The sequence below is a fragment of the Schistocerca serialis genome, chromosome 2, assembly GCF_023864345.2.
Source record: "Schistocerca serialis cubense isolate TAMUIC-IGC-003099 chromosome 2, iqSchSeri2.2, whole genome shotgun sequence".
NCBI classification, from domain to species: domain Eukaryota; kingdom Metazoa; phylum Arthropoda; class Insecta; order Orthoptera; family Acrididae; genus Schistocerca; species Schistocerca serialis.
Window position 1 is genome coordinate 927,934,519 of NC_064639.1, and position 15,307 is coordinate 927,949,825.

A 15,307-nucleotide genomic window follows, 5' to 3' on the forward strand; every position below is an offset into this window, starting at 1 on the left:
TTATGCCAATCTTAATCTTTCTCCTTGTCCATTTCTTCATTTTCATTTGACTTGTGCTGTTCTAGATCACTGTTAGATGTTCTGGATAGGGACTCCCTGCTTGCAGCCCCATCACTATCATTTTCATTGAGTTCACTGACAATAATTCCTTTTCCTAGAGTTAATGCTACACACTTTCCTTGGTGTGGCTTTCCTTTTGTTTCGTTAGAGCAAACCCATTTCAATTGCATTTTGAAGGCTGCTGCCCAATAAACTTCTGATAAGCTGGTGCTGTGTTCATTGTTATTGGTTGCTTCTGCAATCTGTGAAATGACTATATCGAGACAGGAAGAAAAAATTCCTGCTTTTCTGAACCCAGATATTACATTTTATTTGGATGTGATAGCTAGATTTTGAAAGGTGTTTTTTAACAACCCAGGAAATTCAGATTTTGGCACCACTCTTCTATTTTTCCTTTTTCAATCATCTAGCACATTTCTCCAAGTAAGTTTTCAAGGTCTAAAAATGGCCACATCAACTGGCAGCCACAAATGAGTATAATTAGGTGGTAGAAGCACAAATTTAATGTCCTGTTTCTGGCATAGTTTAATCACGTTATATGACAGATGACTTGAGAGATTGTCATCTATAATCACTTTAGGTCCCTCTAATTGCCAGGTATAAGGCAAGACAATTTCAGCAAACCCCGATTCAGATATTGTTAAGTAAAACCAACAGTATTCCTATTATAACCTGCACCAGTTATGCCCCTTTCAGTCCAACTATTGTAGAGGTGTTTTGCCCTATAAACTGCGTATGATGGGAGGACCATGTCATCGGCAGCTGTTGCTATCATCACACTGATACCTGACTTAGAATTACCCACTATCCTTTTACAATGTCATGTGCCTCGTTTCACTATTACTTTCACTTGTCCAGGATCATCACAAAAGTTTGTCTCATCATAGGTTATAAAACTGGAGGGAGGGAACCCACTCAAGGTCACTTCCAGGTTTTTAAAATAATCAATCACTGTTTCTCGGGTAACTGCTGCCTTTGTCCTCTTCACATTTTCATTCAGTCTAACCGTTAGTTCTTTATTTCTTTTCAGAAAAGATTTTACCCACTCATGCCCAGGTTGATTGTCACAAAATCTTTTTTCGAACCTCCCTGCTCAATTGAAATATGCCTGTACAATGTCCCTTACATCATTATTCCTCAAAGGAAACATCCATTTCGCACAACACAATTTTCCTTTAAACAGGCTTTTTTCCTCACTATTGGTTAAAGCTGATTGGCTGCCTATTTTGTATTTGTACCTTTCCTTGAGTTTATCATTTAATGTGGTATATGGAACTGCATATTGCTCTGATGCTTTCTGGATGCTTAATTTTCCTAATTTGACAGCTTTCACCACATTTAGAAGAAATTCTGGTTTGTAGTTAGATTTCTGTGTTGGTCCCAGAACCTTTTGGTATACTCACATGATTGGATTCACCCTACAAAAATGGAATTTTCTAATTAGGCCTACATAGTGACTAAACAGTATTAGTAATGAAAAAAAAAAAGAAAAAAAGAAACTGTGTCATTAAGATGTTCATATGCAAGCAATAATATTGCAACTTACCAATCACACTTCAGAAGTAACAGGCGCCAGCAGAAGTTTTTGCACTGTTGTGTTGACTACACGAGTGTAGCACAAGAATCACACACCTACTTACAAGGCAATTTGCTGGTTGCATGCACTCCAACATGTCATTGTTGTTGATAGATTAGTCAAGAATTCACAACAATGGTCAACTGAAATGTAATTTTTAAAATGCTATGCTACGTTATCCAAAACTGGAAAAACTGGTAAATGATTGGATTGACACCACCTGGTCGGATTCACCTCATTTTATGGTACATGAAATGACCACAGAAAGATTAGAAAGGCACCAACTTTTTATTTATTCATCAAATGGTATAACAGTTTCCAAGAAAATTGAAGCACTGCTTCAATGCTTCTTGACAGTCATTGTATTCTTTCCATGGTCTTAGTACATTTTCATGCAACAATGTCAAATGAGTTACTAAACTGGTAGCAACACCCTCGGTGTGGCCACGTAAGACAGCTGATATATTCTCCATAAATCGATCTGATGACTCCATTAACACTTTCTTCCTCTTGACAACATCATTCACACCCTTGCACATTGTGCATGTAACCAAGTTTCCTTCAGACGGGTTGGTTGGAAAGTTATCTTCTAGCATAGCACTACAGTGAGTGCATTTAAGCAATAGCTGTGCACTCGGGAGACTGACATATAAAGGCCAATTACCGGTGCATGGTTCACACATGCACCTGAAAAAGTACTGTGAACTCAGATGTAACTGTCTTTCCTCAAGGCTATGAGTTGCATAATGATAACCATAATTGTCAAAGACCTGAAAACAAAAATCATTAATTATGAGAAACTGCTATTGTTCACTAAATTAACAAATGAATATAATTAATGACACAGTTAAAGTTGCAGGAAACAGAACCACACACACACCCACCCACACACACACACACACACAAACATACACATTCTCTCTCTCTCTCTCTCTCTCTCTCTCTCTCTGTGTCTCTCTTCCTGCACTGTGAAGTACTCGACAGGGGGTACTTCTTGGCCGTTATGTGCCACCCATCTTAATTTTCACTAGTCTTTTCCACCTTGATTTGCTTGTCATCTTCCATGCCTTTCTTTATTCCTGATTTCCACTTATCTATTTATACTCTGCATTATCACTCACTGGCATTATCAACAGTAGTTTCTATACTCCGTAATGTTATTTAATTTTTTTATTATTTCTTTATTTACTATTAGTCACATTCAGCTATACATTACTGTGGTTCAGTCTGGTTAGAGGGACTAGAAAGAAAAGAGAAAGCACATGTTTCTATTATATACGGGAACTGGATACAAGACATAATCTTCTCCTACTTCCCCCTCTTTCTATCCATCTTCTCTCACCCTCTTGCCCCCACCCACTGACCTTGAACCTTTTCTATTGTCACTGCAAATTTATATGCTGTAGTAATTTTCCAGTCATAAGACGATAAGCCCAAAACACAACATTCCAGTTTTCTGTGAAAACAGTCTGCAAGAAAGCAAACAAAACAGTTCGTTGCTGTTTATACAATTTACATTTAGAAAAAGCAAACAAAACAGTTCGTTGCTGTTTATACAATTTACATTTAGAAACATTCAGTTGCCTGAGACTACAGTTGTGTGTGTGAGTTAGGTTTGCATGAGTGTATGTGTGTGTGTTTGTGTGTCTACTGTTGATGAAGCCTTTAATGGCTGAAAGCTTTAACTGTGAGAGGTTTTTTTTTTTTTGTTGTGCCTATCTGCGACTCAGCATCTCTGCTATGTGGTGAGTAGCAACTTTCCTTCTCATAATATTGTTACATTCCATCCTGGATTTTCCATCATTTGATATTATCAGAAAGAATATACATGGGAGAAACAGTTTGTCTAATTGTTTAAATGCCTCACTATCACAGTAGAAACTAGCTGCGTCAAAGGAAACAAATATGCACATTTTTACAACAGCAGAGCATTTTCTTTCTCACGGTCATTTTTAATAGAAAAGCTGTACATGTTGTTAAAAAAAATGTATAGTCTATAGCCATCTGAATGTCAACAACTTTTCAAGATTTTTGCTAACAACTTTCACTGTTTTATATATAGTTTCTATATTCGTCCAAACACTTTTAGAGTAACAAGTACAAATTTGAAGTTAATTGGCCAAGTACTTTTTGAGTTTTTTTATAACAATGTTTCCCCTTTATATACGAGGGCTATCCACAAAGTACATTGCGTTTTGGAATTAAAAATAAATAAAGTATTGGAATTTTTTTTTATTATAAACAGATGAAAGCCACACTTAAATACTACTTTTCTACATGTTGTTGTTGTGGTCTTCAGTCCTGAGACTGGTTTGATGCAGCTCTCCATGCTACTCTATCCTGTGCAAGCTTTTTCATCTCCCAGTACCTACTGCAACCTACATCCTTCTGAATCTGCTTAGTGTATTCATCTCTTGGTCTCCCTCTACGATTTTTACCCTCCACGCTGCCCTCCAATACTAAATTGGTGATCCCTTGATGCCTCAGAACATGTCCTACCAACCGATCCCTTCTTCTGGTCAAGTTGTGCCACAAACTTCTCTTCTCCCCAATCCTATTCAATACTTCCTCATTAGTTATGTGATCTACCCATCTAATCTTCAGCATTCTTCTGTAGCACCACATTTCGAAAGCTTCTATTCTCTTCTTGTCCAAACTATTTATCGTCCATGTTTCACTTCCATACATGGCTACACTCCATACGAATACTTTCAGAAATGACTTCCTGACACTTAAATCAATACTGGATGTTAACAAATTTCTCTTCTTCAGAAACGCTTTCCTTGCCATTGCCAGCCTACATTTTATATCCTCTCTACTTCGACCATCATCAGTTATTTTGCTCCCCAAATAGCAAAACTCCTTTACTACTTTAAGTGCCTCATTTCCTAATCTAATTCCCTCAGCATCACCCGACTTAATTAGACTACATTCCATTATCCTTGTTTTGCTTTTGTTGATGTTCATCTTATATCCTCCTTTCAAGACACTGTCCATTCCATTCAACTGCTCTTCCAAGTCCTTTGCTGTCTCTGACAGAATTACAATGTCATCGGCGAACCTCAAAGTTTTTATTTCTTCTCCATGAATTTTAATACCTACCCCGAATTTTTCTTTTGTTTCCTTTACTGCTTGCTCAATATACAGATTGAACAACATCGGGGAGAGGCTACAACCCTGTCTTACTCCCTTCCCAACCACTGCTTCCCTTTCATGTCCCTCGACTCTTATAACTGCCATCTGGTTTCTGTACAAATTGTAAATAGCCTTTCGCTCCCTGTATTTTACCCCTGCCACCTTTAGAATTTGAAAGAGAGTATTCCAGTCAACATTGTCAAAAGCTTTCTCTAAGTCTACAAATGCTAGAAACGTAGGTTTGCCTTTCTTTAATCTTTCTTCCAAGATAAGTCGTAAGGTCAGTATTGCCTCACGTGTTCCAGTGTTTCTACGGAATCCAAACTGATCTTCCCCGAGGTTGGCTTCTACTAGTTTTTCCATTCGTCTGTAAAGAATTCGTGTTAGTATTTTGCAGCTGTGACTTATTAAGCTGATAGTTCGGTAATTTTCACATCTGTCAACACCTGCTTTCTTCGGGATTGGAATTATTATATTCTTCTTGAAGTCTGAGGGTATTTCGCCTGTTTCATACATCTTGCTCACCAGATGGTAGAGTTTTGTCAGGACTGGCTCTCCCACAGCCGTCAGTAGTTCCAATGGAATATTGTCTACTCCGGGGGCCTTGTTTCGACTCAGGTCTTTCAGTGCTCTGTCAAACTCTTCACGCAGTATCGTATCTCCCATTTCATCTTCATCTACATCCTCTTCCATTTCCATAATATTGTCCTCAAGTACATCGCCCTTGTATAGACCCTCTATATACTCCTTCCACCTTTCTGCTTTCCCTTCTTTGCTTAGAACTGGGTTTCCATCTGAGCTCTTGATATTCATACAAGTCGTTCTCTGATCTCCAAAGGTCTCTTTAATTTTCCTGTAGGCGGTATCTATCTTACCCCTAGTGAGATAGGCCTCTACATCCTTACATTTGTCCTCTAGCCATCCCTGCTTAGCCATTTTGCACTTCCTGTCGATCTCATTTTTGAGACGTTTGTATTCCTTTTTGCCTGTTTCACTTACTGCATTTTTATATTTTCTCCTTTCATCAATTAAATTCAATATTTCTTCTGTTACCCAAGGATTTCTACTAGCCCTCGTCTTTTTACCTACTTGATCCTCTGCTACCTTCACTACTTCATCCCTCAAAGCTACCCATTCTTCTTCTACTGTATTTATTTCCCCCATTCCTGTCAATTGTTCCCTTATGCTCTCCCTGAATCTCTGTACAACTTCTGGTTCTTTCAGTTTATCCAGATCCCATCTCCTTAAATTCCCACCTTTTTGCAGTTTCTTCAGTTTTAATCTACAGGTCATAACCAATAGATTGTGGTCAGAGTCCACATCTGCCCCTGGAAATGTCTTACAATTTAAAACCTGGTTCCTAAATCTCTGTCTTACCATTATATAATCTATCTGATACCTTTTAGTATCTCCAGGGTTCTTCCATGTATACAACCTTCTTTCATGATTCTTAAACCAAGTGTTAGTTATGATTAAGTTATGCTCTGTGCAAAATTCTACCAGGCGGCTTCCTCTTTCATTTCTGTCCCCCAATCCATATTCACCTACTATGTTTCCTTCTCTCCCTTTTCCTACACTCGAATTCCAGTCACCCATGACTATTAAATTTTCGTCTCCCTTCACAATCTGAATAATTTCTTTTATTTCATCATACATTCCTTCAATTTCTTCGTCATCTGCAGAGCTAGTTGGCATATAAACTTGTACTACTGTAGTAGGTGTGGGCTTCGTATCTATCTTGGCCACAATAATGCGTTCACTATGCTGTTTGTAGTAGCTTACCCGCATTCCTATTTTCCTACTCATTATTAAACCTACTCCTGCATTACCCCTATTTGATTTTGTGTTTATAACCCTGTAGTCACCTGACCAGAAGTCTTGTTCCTCCTGCCACCGAACTTCACTAATTCCCACTATATCTAACTTCAACCTATCCATTTCCCTTTTTAAATTTTCTAACCTACCTGCCCGATTAAGGGATCTGACATTCCACGCTCCGATCCGTAGAACGCCAGTTTTCTTTCTCCTGATAACGACATCCTCTTGAGTAGTCCCCGCCCGGAGATCCGAATGGGGGACTATTTTACCTCCGGAATATTTTACCCAAGAGGACGCCATCATCATGTAATCATACAGTAAAGCTGCATGCCCTCGGGAAAAATTACGGCTGTAGTTTCCCCTTGCTTTCAGCCGTTCGCAGTACCAGCACAGCAAGGCCGTTTTGGTTATTGTTACAAGGCCAGATCAGTCAATCATCCAGACTGTTGCCCTTGCAACTACTGAAAAGGCTGCTGCCTCTCTTCAGGAACCATACGTTTGTCTGGCCTCTCAACAGATACCCCTCCGTTGTGGTTGCACCTACGGTACGGCTATCTGTATCGCTGAGGCACGCAAGCCTCCCCACCAACGGCAAGGTCCATGGTTCATGGGAGGGAGGACTTTTCTACATAGTTGCCATTTAAATTAAGGCACTTATTGTAGCGATGGACGAGCTTGGAAATTCCTCAGCCATAAAATTTAACCGCCTGCGCCTTCAACCACGTGGTTACCTCTTCTTGAAGCTGTGCGTCGTCATCAAAACGCTGCATAGCCAATCACTTCTTCACTGCTGGGAATAAGTGGAAGTCACTCGGTGCCAGGTCAGGACTGTACGGCGGATGAGGAAACAACTCCCACTTAAAAGATTCGAGAACTTCACGAGTGGCATTTGCTGTGTGGGCCCGGGCATTGTCGTGAATCAGCAAGATCTTTGAGCCCAACTTTCCCCAGCGCTTGTTTTGTATTGCTCTTCTGAGGTTGTGCAGAGTTTGGCAATACCTTTGAGAGTTTATTGTAGTGCCTCTTTCCAGGAAATCCACAAAAATCACACCTTTTCTGTTCCAAAGGAGGTAACCACGTGGTTGAAGGCGCAGGCGGTCGAATTTTACGATGAAGGAATTTGCAAGCTCATCCATCGCTTTGTTGCTGGAGTACTGATTATTTTTATGTTTTACAGGTCCTGTTAATACATATAGGCTACTGTCCATCTGAATGTTCATTAGAGCATTGTGTTAATTTTAAGTAAATCTGTTAAAAGACTTTTGTGACTTTTGGTAACAATGTTTCCCCTTTATATATTACATATATATTTGTATATTAAAATGTCCATCCAAAAATGATCATAGAGTATTGTGTAAAACTCTGATAAATCAGCCAAAAACTTTTCGAGATGAAGAACTTTCAGAGAATAAATGGTTCTCCAGTGGGTACATGAAAACACGTGTATTTGAATGCAATGCTATGTCAAAATATCAAAGTGACCGGTGAAGAACTTGAACAGATTAAAGATTTTGAACAAATGAACATTTACAATTTTATTTATGTAGATGATTTTATCCATTTGATGTTTCTTGCTATTTCTCATAATTTCTATTTTCATCAATCTCTTGTTTTATGTATCCGTCACCAACACCCCATTATCAGTATGAAACTGAAATCTAAATCCTGGCAGTTACCTCATATGTAAGAGTCTCTGCAAGATACCTTTTACAATTTTTGGCTGTTCTTTGTTTCTAAAAGACATGTAAAAATTTCTTTATAGTCATAAAATCCTCAATTATTTGAACAATCTGCATTTAAATCCAAATAAATTCTGGCATCTTGTGCACATCTTAGTGCAGGATACAGTGTGACTTAAAACAAATTATCTTCATACTTTAACGCATATAAAAGGTCTGAATCATAATTACCTCTAGAATAGTAATTTATCTATGCAACTGGTGGTTGAGCTCCATGACTGTGGATTAAACTACTTGAAGAAATACAACACCCAGTCACTGGTTGATGTATTTCTTCAAGTAACCCGATACTATGTTATAACCATAAAGTAAATTGCTGACTTTTTCTATTTTGCTTCTCTGTTTGGAAAAAAATTTCAAAAATTCTGAAAGTTAGAAATTAAATGAGTTATTTCTTTGAATCTTGAATTTAATGTTAGTGTCTGTCACCTTCCCTCTAATTAAACCCTTTTTGTGGGTTGTTGATTAGACATTCATTGCCTGTGATTCATGAAATAAAAATTCATTTTTTACTTTCAATTTGAATTAATTTATTTAAATCTTCTGAATCATAATTCTAAGAGCAAAAATTGGACTTCATTTTTAAGCAGAGAGCCTAACTGGCAGTAAAAATACTATCTGAAATGTTAGAAGCTCATTCTTGAACGGATTCAATAAGGGAAAACAGTTTAAAAATCATCTACTTTCTAATGCAAGCTGAAATATTACATTTGCAATGTTTTATACAGCAATGAATTTTGTACAACAAGGCATGGCTGACAGAAACACAGGGCCATTGAAAAAGAAAGAACAGATTTCAATTGTTTATTGCAAAGCAACTATGGAAGTTAGAAAGACATTGCACATGTCACTGGACAGAGGAAAGTTCAAGGTCTTACTTTATTTATTTTATTTTATTTTATTCTACATGTCCAGTTTCATAGGACCAAATTGAGGAGTGAATCTCCAAGGTCATGGAACATGTCAGTACATGAAATTACAACATAAAACTAATAAGAAATAAAATATTTATCAACCCAAAAAAGACAAGCCATATGTTTATGTAAACACAATCAACACTATAACACAGGAATCAGCTTAATTTTTCAAGGATCTCCTCAACAGAACAGAAGGAGTGGACCATGGGGAAACTCTTCAGTTTCGATGTGAAACTGTGTGGATTGTTGCTAAGATTTTTGAACTCTTGTGTTAGCTTATTGAAAATGGATGCAGCAGTATACTGCACACCTTTCAGCATAAGTGTCAAGGAAGTGTGATCCAAATGCAGAGTGGATTTCTGCCTAGTACTAAATGAGCGAAAGCTGTTAATTCTTGGGAATAAGTTGATATTGTTAACAAGAAATGACAATAAAGGATATAAACATTGAGAAGCCATTGTCAGAATACTCAGACAAATGAACAGGGGTCGACAAGAGGTTTGCAAACTCACATCACTTATTGCCCGAACCGTTCATTTCTGAGCCAAAAATAAGCTTTGAGGATGGGAACAGTTACCCCAAAATAAAATACCATACATCATAAGCAAATGAAATAAGCAAAGCAGACTGCATTTTCTGTGAACTATCACTTACTTCATATACCATTTGAATAGTAAAAATGGCAGCAAAAAGTCTTCGAACAAGATCCTGAATGTGGGCTTTCCATGACAGTTTACTATCTAACTGAACACCTAGAAATTTGAACTGTTCAGTTTCAATAGTCATATGCCCATTCTGTGAAAATAGAATGTCAGGTTTCATTGAACTTTGTGTTAGAAAATGTAAAAACTGAGTCTTGCTGTGATTTAGCATTTGTTTATTTTCTATAAGGCATGAACTTATGTCATGAACTGCACTATTTGAAACAGCGACAATGTTACACATGACATCCTTTACTACCAAGCTAGTGTCATCAGCAATCATCTATAATACTAGAGGGCATATCATTTATATAAATAAGGAACAGGAGTGGTCCCAGCACTGATCCCTGGGGCACCCCTCCATTTAACCATGCCCCACTCAGACCCCACATCATAGCCATTCTCAGCACTGTGGATAATGACCTTTTGCTGTATGTTGTTAAAGTAACAGGTGAACCAACTGTGAGCAACTCCCGTATTTCATAATGGTCCAACTTCTGGAGAAATATTTTTGTGATCAACACAATCAGAGGCCTTAGTTAAATCAAAAAGATGCTTAGTGTTCAAAATCTTTTGTTTAATTTGTTTAGCCCATCCGGTATCTCTCAGAGAAAAGAGAATAGAGAATTTTCAGTTGTTAAATCACTTCTAAAACTGAACTGTACATTTGATAGCAAATTATGTGGAATACAATGATCAATTATCCTTACATACACAGCTTTTTCAGTAACTTTAGCAAACACTGATGGCATAGAAATAGGTCTAAATTGTCTAAATTATCCCTTTCTCACTTTTTATAAAGTGGTTTTACTACTGAGTACTTTAATCGTTCATGAAACTGACCGTTCTTAGAGACATTGCAAATATGACGGAGCACAGGGCTAACACATGCAGCACAGTACTTCAGTATTCTGCTACGTACTCCATCATATCCATGAGAGTCCTTAGTCTATAGTGATTTAATTATTGACTCAATCTCCCACTTGTCAGTGTCACAGAAGAGTATTTCAGACATCAGTCTCAGAAAGGTATTTTCCAAGAGTTATATGATTGCCTGTAGAGCCTAAGTTTTTATTTAATTGACCAGCAATGCTCAGAATGTGATTGTTAAATGCAGTAAATATATCTGACTTATCAGTAACAGAAATATTTTTACTATGAAATGACTCTCCATTGTCAACCTTGTGCTGCTGACCAGACGTTTCCTTCAGTACTGACCATATGGTTTCAATGTTATCCTGTGAATGAACTATTCTATTTGCATTTGCACAGACACTATTCCATAAACTCAACATGAGCACCATGCAATGCTCAAGAAATATTGAAACAGTAGTGACAGCTTCAATAATTCGATTTCTTAGCTCTTGATGAGTAGCTGCCATAGGTGGAACAAAGACATAACCCCACAGGAAAAAAAAAAAAAAAAAACAACTACGAGGTGTGAGGTCTGGTGGCTAGAGAAGCCAAAATCAATGAAGAAGATCTTGCTGTCCAACACACAAAATGATTTCTCTTGTGGTGTAGTCACTATGTTGCTACAAACAAACAACAGTGCAGCTGTGTCAAAACGTTGAACCTTCCTCTATCCAGTGACATGTGCTGTGTGTTTTTAGTTTTAATAGTTTGTCTGTAATAAACAACTGACATCTGTTCTTTCTTTTTGAATCATGGAAATGATGGCTTCAATTTTTTGAATGCTCCAGTTTTATTAATTAAGAGCAAGAAAGAAATAAAAAACAGTGGAGAAGAGATAAAATAGCAAGAAAGAGTGCACATGACCAAGGAAAACAAGTGCAGCACAAATAACGAAAAAGACACAAATGAAAAGTAATAAAAAATAAGTTCCTTATGCTTACTAAAACTAAAAACTAAATTCCATCCAAACATGTCTTGTCAGGACTAATGGTACTGACTGAACACTGTGTCAGGTGTAACAGGATACAGATAAGGAGGGGCACGTGGTCAGCACACTATCTCCTGGCTGTTGTCAGCTTTTGTGACTAATTCTCAGTCAAGTAGCACCTTAGTTGGCCTCACAAGGGCTGGATGCGCCCTGCTTGCCATCGGCACTCGGCAGACCCAAATAGTTGCCTATCCAAGTGCTAGCCAAGCCTGATAGTGCTTAACTTTGGTAATCTGAAGGAAACCAGTGTTACCACTGTAGCAAGGCCATTGGCCCCTGCACTTACTAATTAGTCAAATAACAGGAACCTGGGCAAAAGCAATAAGAATATGAAGGCTTTTGATACCGGGTGTCAAGCTGGTTGCTCATATGCTGAGGAAAAATTAGAAATGTAAGAAAAGAACAGGAAATAAAAATGTGGCACTATCACCATCAATGAGGATAATTTAGATACAACTGCTACTAATTCCAACTAGCCAAATTTACTCTTATTCATATTGTATTTTTGTGTTCCTCTTTTGCTCTTGATGAAGAAGCTATTAAGTCAGTGAGCCAGAAAGTCATTGTATCAGTCCTCTTGTAATAATTCTGGTTTCAACTACAGGTGGACAGGCTCTTTTGTTACACTATGCAGTCCATTAATGGAAAAATGGCAAATTAAAACTAGTGTTTCACATTACTACACATCAAATGCATAATTTATAATTATGATAATTTTATTACAGTTAGGTCATTCTCTTTCAATATTTAGTTCTCCTCCTCTCCCCTTCTCCCTCCCTGTGTGTGTGTGTGTGTGTGTGTGTGTGTGTGTGTGTGTGTGTGTGTATGTGTGTGTGTGGGGGGGGGGGGGGGGGGGGGAATCTCAGTGATTTATCTTTATCCACAACACTAACGCATGCAAACTACCACCTCTCATAAATAGATAGATAAAATAAAACTTAAAATGGAGCAAAGGTAGACATGTTTGTAAATGTAATTGCAAACATGTTAACACACAAGCATAGACATCCAAAATGAAAAAAAGTAATTGGAATTTTGATACCTGTTCACCTTTCTTGATTGGTTTTATGACTCTCAGAACAGCTGTGCTTCCACAGTGACTATTCCTCACAACATTTGGATCACATGAGTGGTTTATCAAACTTAAAAAAGAATATGCTGCGGCTCCTATTTCTATCATGTCTAAATCAAACTTTTCTTTGTTTTGGGTTACTGCAGAAATGTGTATAAATTCTGAAACTTCATGAGCATTGCATGGTAAATTTTGTAAATGTCTCAATAAAAGACCACCAACAATAAGTTTGGCTTCCTTCTGAAAATCTTGAGGGCTCTGATGACCCTCACTTCCCTTGTTCTTTCCTGAATCAGGCAACTGTTTATTACTTGAAGCATTTTCTGGATTGAAGAAATCTGAGTACTCTTCAAAACAATGCAATATACATGCAGCATTAACAGCACGCTTAAACAAATCACCTACAGTACGTTTGTCTGTATTGCCAACCAGATGATAAATTGTTGTATATTCATCAGAATGATATTTTCCATCTTTGCTGAAACCTTTTGTTCGTTTATCTGCAGATGTCTCCATTTCAAAAGATCGTATTTCACTGATCAGCTCATTTAATTTTTTTCCATAAGCTGCTGCAGTCAATATAATCCTTACAGCCAACATTCCCATTTTATCAATTCCATATCTGGTAAGTGGTGCCAAAATAGAACAGTCAACAGAATGACTTTTCTCTAGTCCCTCATTTCGACATTTGTCACTGCAGAACATCACCTGAAAAAGAGTGTTAATGAAATCAGTGATATGATTTAAAAATTAAACATAATGAAAACAGAAAGTTACTTTATCATGAATGTTACCATGGAACATGTTTCACAAGGGATCAGTGCATTACAGCGCAGCAAACAGTTGTAGCAGTGGGTGTAGTATGCATTATCTAACAGCACTGAAGCATATGGCCTCTCAATTGCAATCACATCACCTAAAATACAGAAAGTTTTAAAAACGGTAATGGAAAGTTCTAGTAGAATATAAATAATTTTGTTAAATTTAAATAAATTTTTGAATACAAGTACCAACACAACAAAACACACACACACACACACACACACACCTGTATACCTACAGGAGGTGCAGAGCAACGGGGTGTGTTGGAGAAAGGTGGTTTATGGCTGGGAGGGAGGCAGCAGGTCCAAGGAATTAAGACTAAAACACTGGTTTGGAGTAAATGAAAGTTTTAAAACTGAAGAAAATTCTAGCAACACTAAAATCCGATGAGACCAATGACCTCACTGTCTGGTCTCCTTCCCCAAACAACCCAACCCAACCCCTCTAGCAACACCAAAAATAATGATCCAGGAATCACTGAAATTTATTACAAAAATTACGTGATCATCTACATTATACTCTTTCATACAGTACACAATCTAGGAATAGCAAGTTGGAAGTTACATATATCATACCATGGTGGCGAAAACGCTAAGAAAGCATAAGGTGTTGTGATCTGTACTGAGGGAGGGGGGGGGGGGAGGGAGGGAGGGAGATACCAGGAAACTAGCTCGCTCTGTTCCTCCATGAGATCAATGGTGTTGTAGACAATGGCGTTCAGGTTGATGCCGTGTTCCCTGACTTTGCAGACAGACCTCAACATATTGCTCTGAATGGAACAAAATCAACAGATGTAATGGTAATTTCCGGTGCACCCCAAGGAAGGATAGGATGTTACTGTTTAGAATATATATAAATGACCTAGTAGAAAATGTTGGATGCTCACTAAGGCTGTTCGCAGATGGTACAATTGTCCATAACAAGTAGCAATGCCAGAAGACAGTGACGAATTGCGGAATGACCTAGAGAGAATTGATGGATGATAAAAACTCTGGCAATTGACCCTGAATGTAAATAAATGTAACATATTGCACATAGATAGGAATAGAAATCCACTGTCGTGTAGCTACACTATTGATGACAAACCACAGGAAACAGTATCTGCCATAAAATATCTAGGGGTGACTATCCAGAGCAACCTTAAGTGGAATAACCATATAAAACAATTACTGGGAAAAGCAGATGCCGACTCAGAGCCACAGGAAGAATCTTATGGAAATGTAACTCATTCATGAAGGAAATGGCTTATAAGATGCTTTTTCTACCTATTCTTGTGTATTGTTCATCTCTCTGGGATCCCTACCAGATAGGACTGATGGAAGAGATAGAGAAGATCCAATGAAGAGCAGCATATCTCATCATGGGATTGTTTAGTCAGCACGACAGCATTATGGAAATGCTCAATAAATGCCACTGGCAGACATTACAAGGGAGACATTGTGCATCATGGAGAGATTTACTATGGAAATTTCTAGAGAGCATTTTCTGGGAAGAGGTGTATAACATATTATTTCCCCCTATATACGTCTCACATAATGACAATGAGGAGAAAATTCGAAAAATT

General features: G+C 37.8%; 1 protein-coding gene across 2 annotated transcripts in view; it reads right to left on the bottom strand.

Moving 5' to 3' along the window:
* Positions 1 to 1,905: 1,905 nt before the first annotated feature.
* Positions 1,906 to 15,307, bottom strand: part of LOC126458301 (SET and MYND domain-containing protein 4-like) — a 35,058-nt gene continuing 21,656 nt past the window's right edge. For both annotated transcript variants that reach the window (XM_050095247.1, XM_050095246.1), the window contains 3 exons: positions 13,716 to 13,837; positions 12,892 to 13,629; positions 1,906 to 2,406 (listed from right to left, as the gene is read on the bottom strand). In XM_050095247.1, coding sequence (XP_049951204.1) covers positions 1,936 to 2,406; positions 12,892 to 13,629; positions 13,716 to 13,837 — 1,331 coding nt within the window. In that variant the 3' untranslated portion in view covers positions 1,906 to 1,935. The remainder of the gene's footprint in view (positions 2,407 to 12,891; positions 13,630 to 13,715; positions 13,838 to 15,307) is intronic.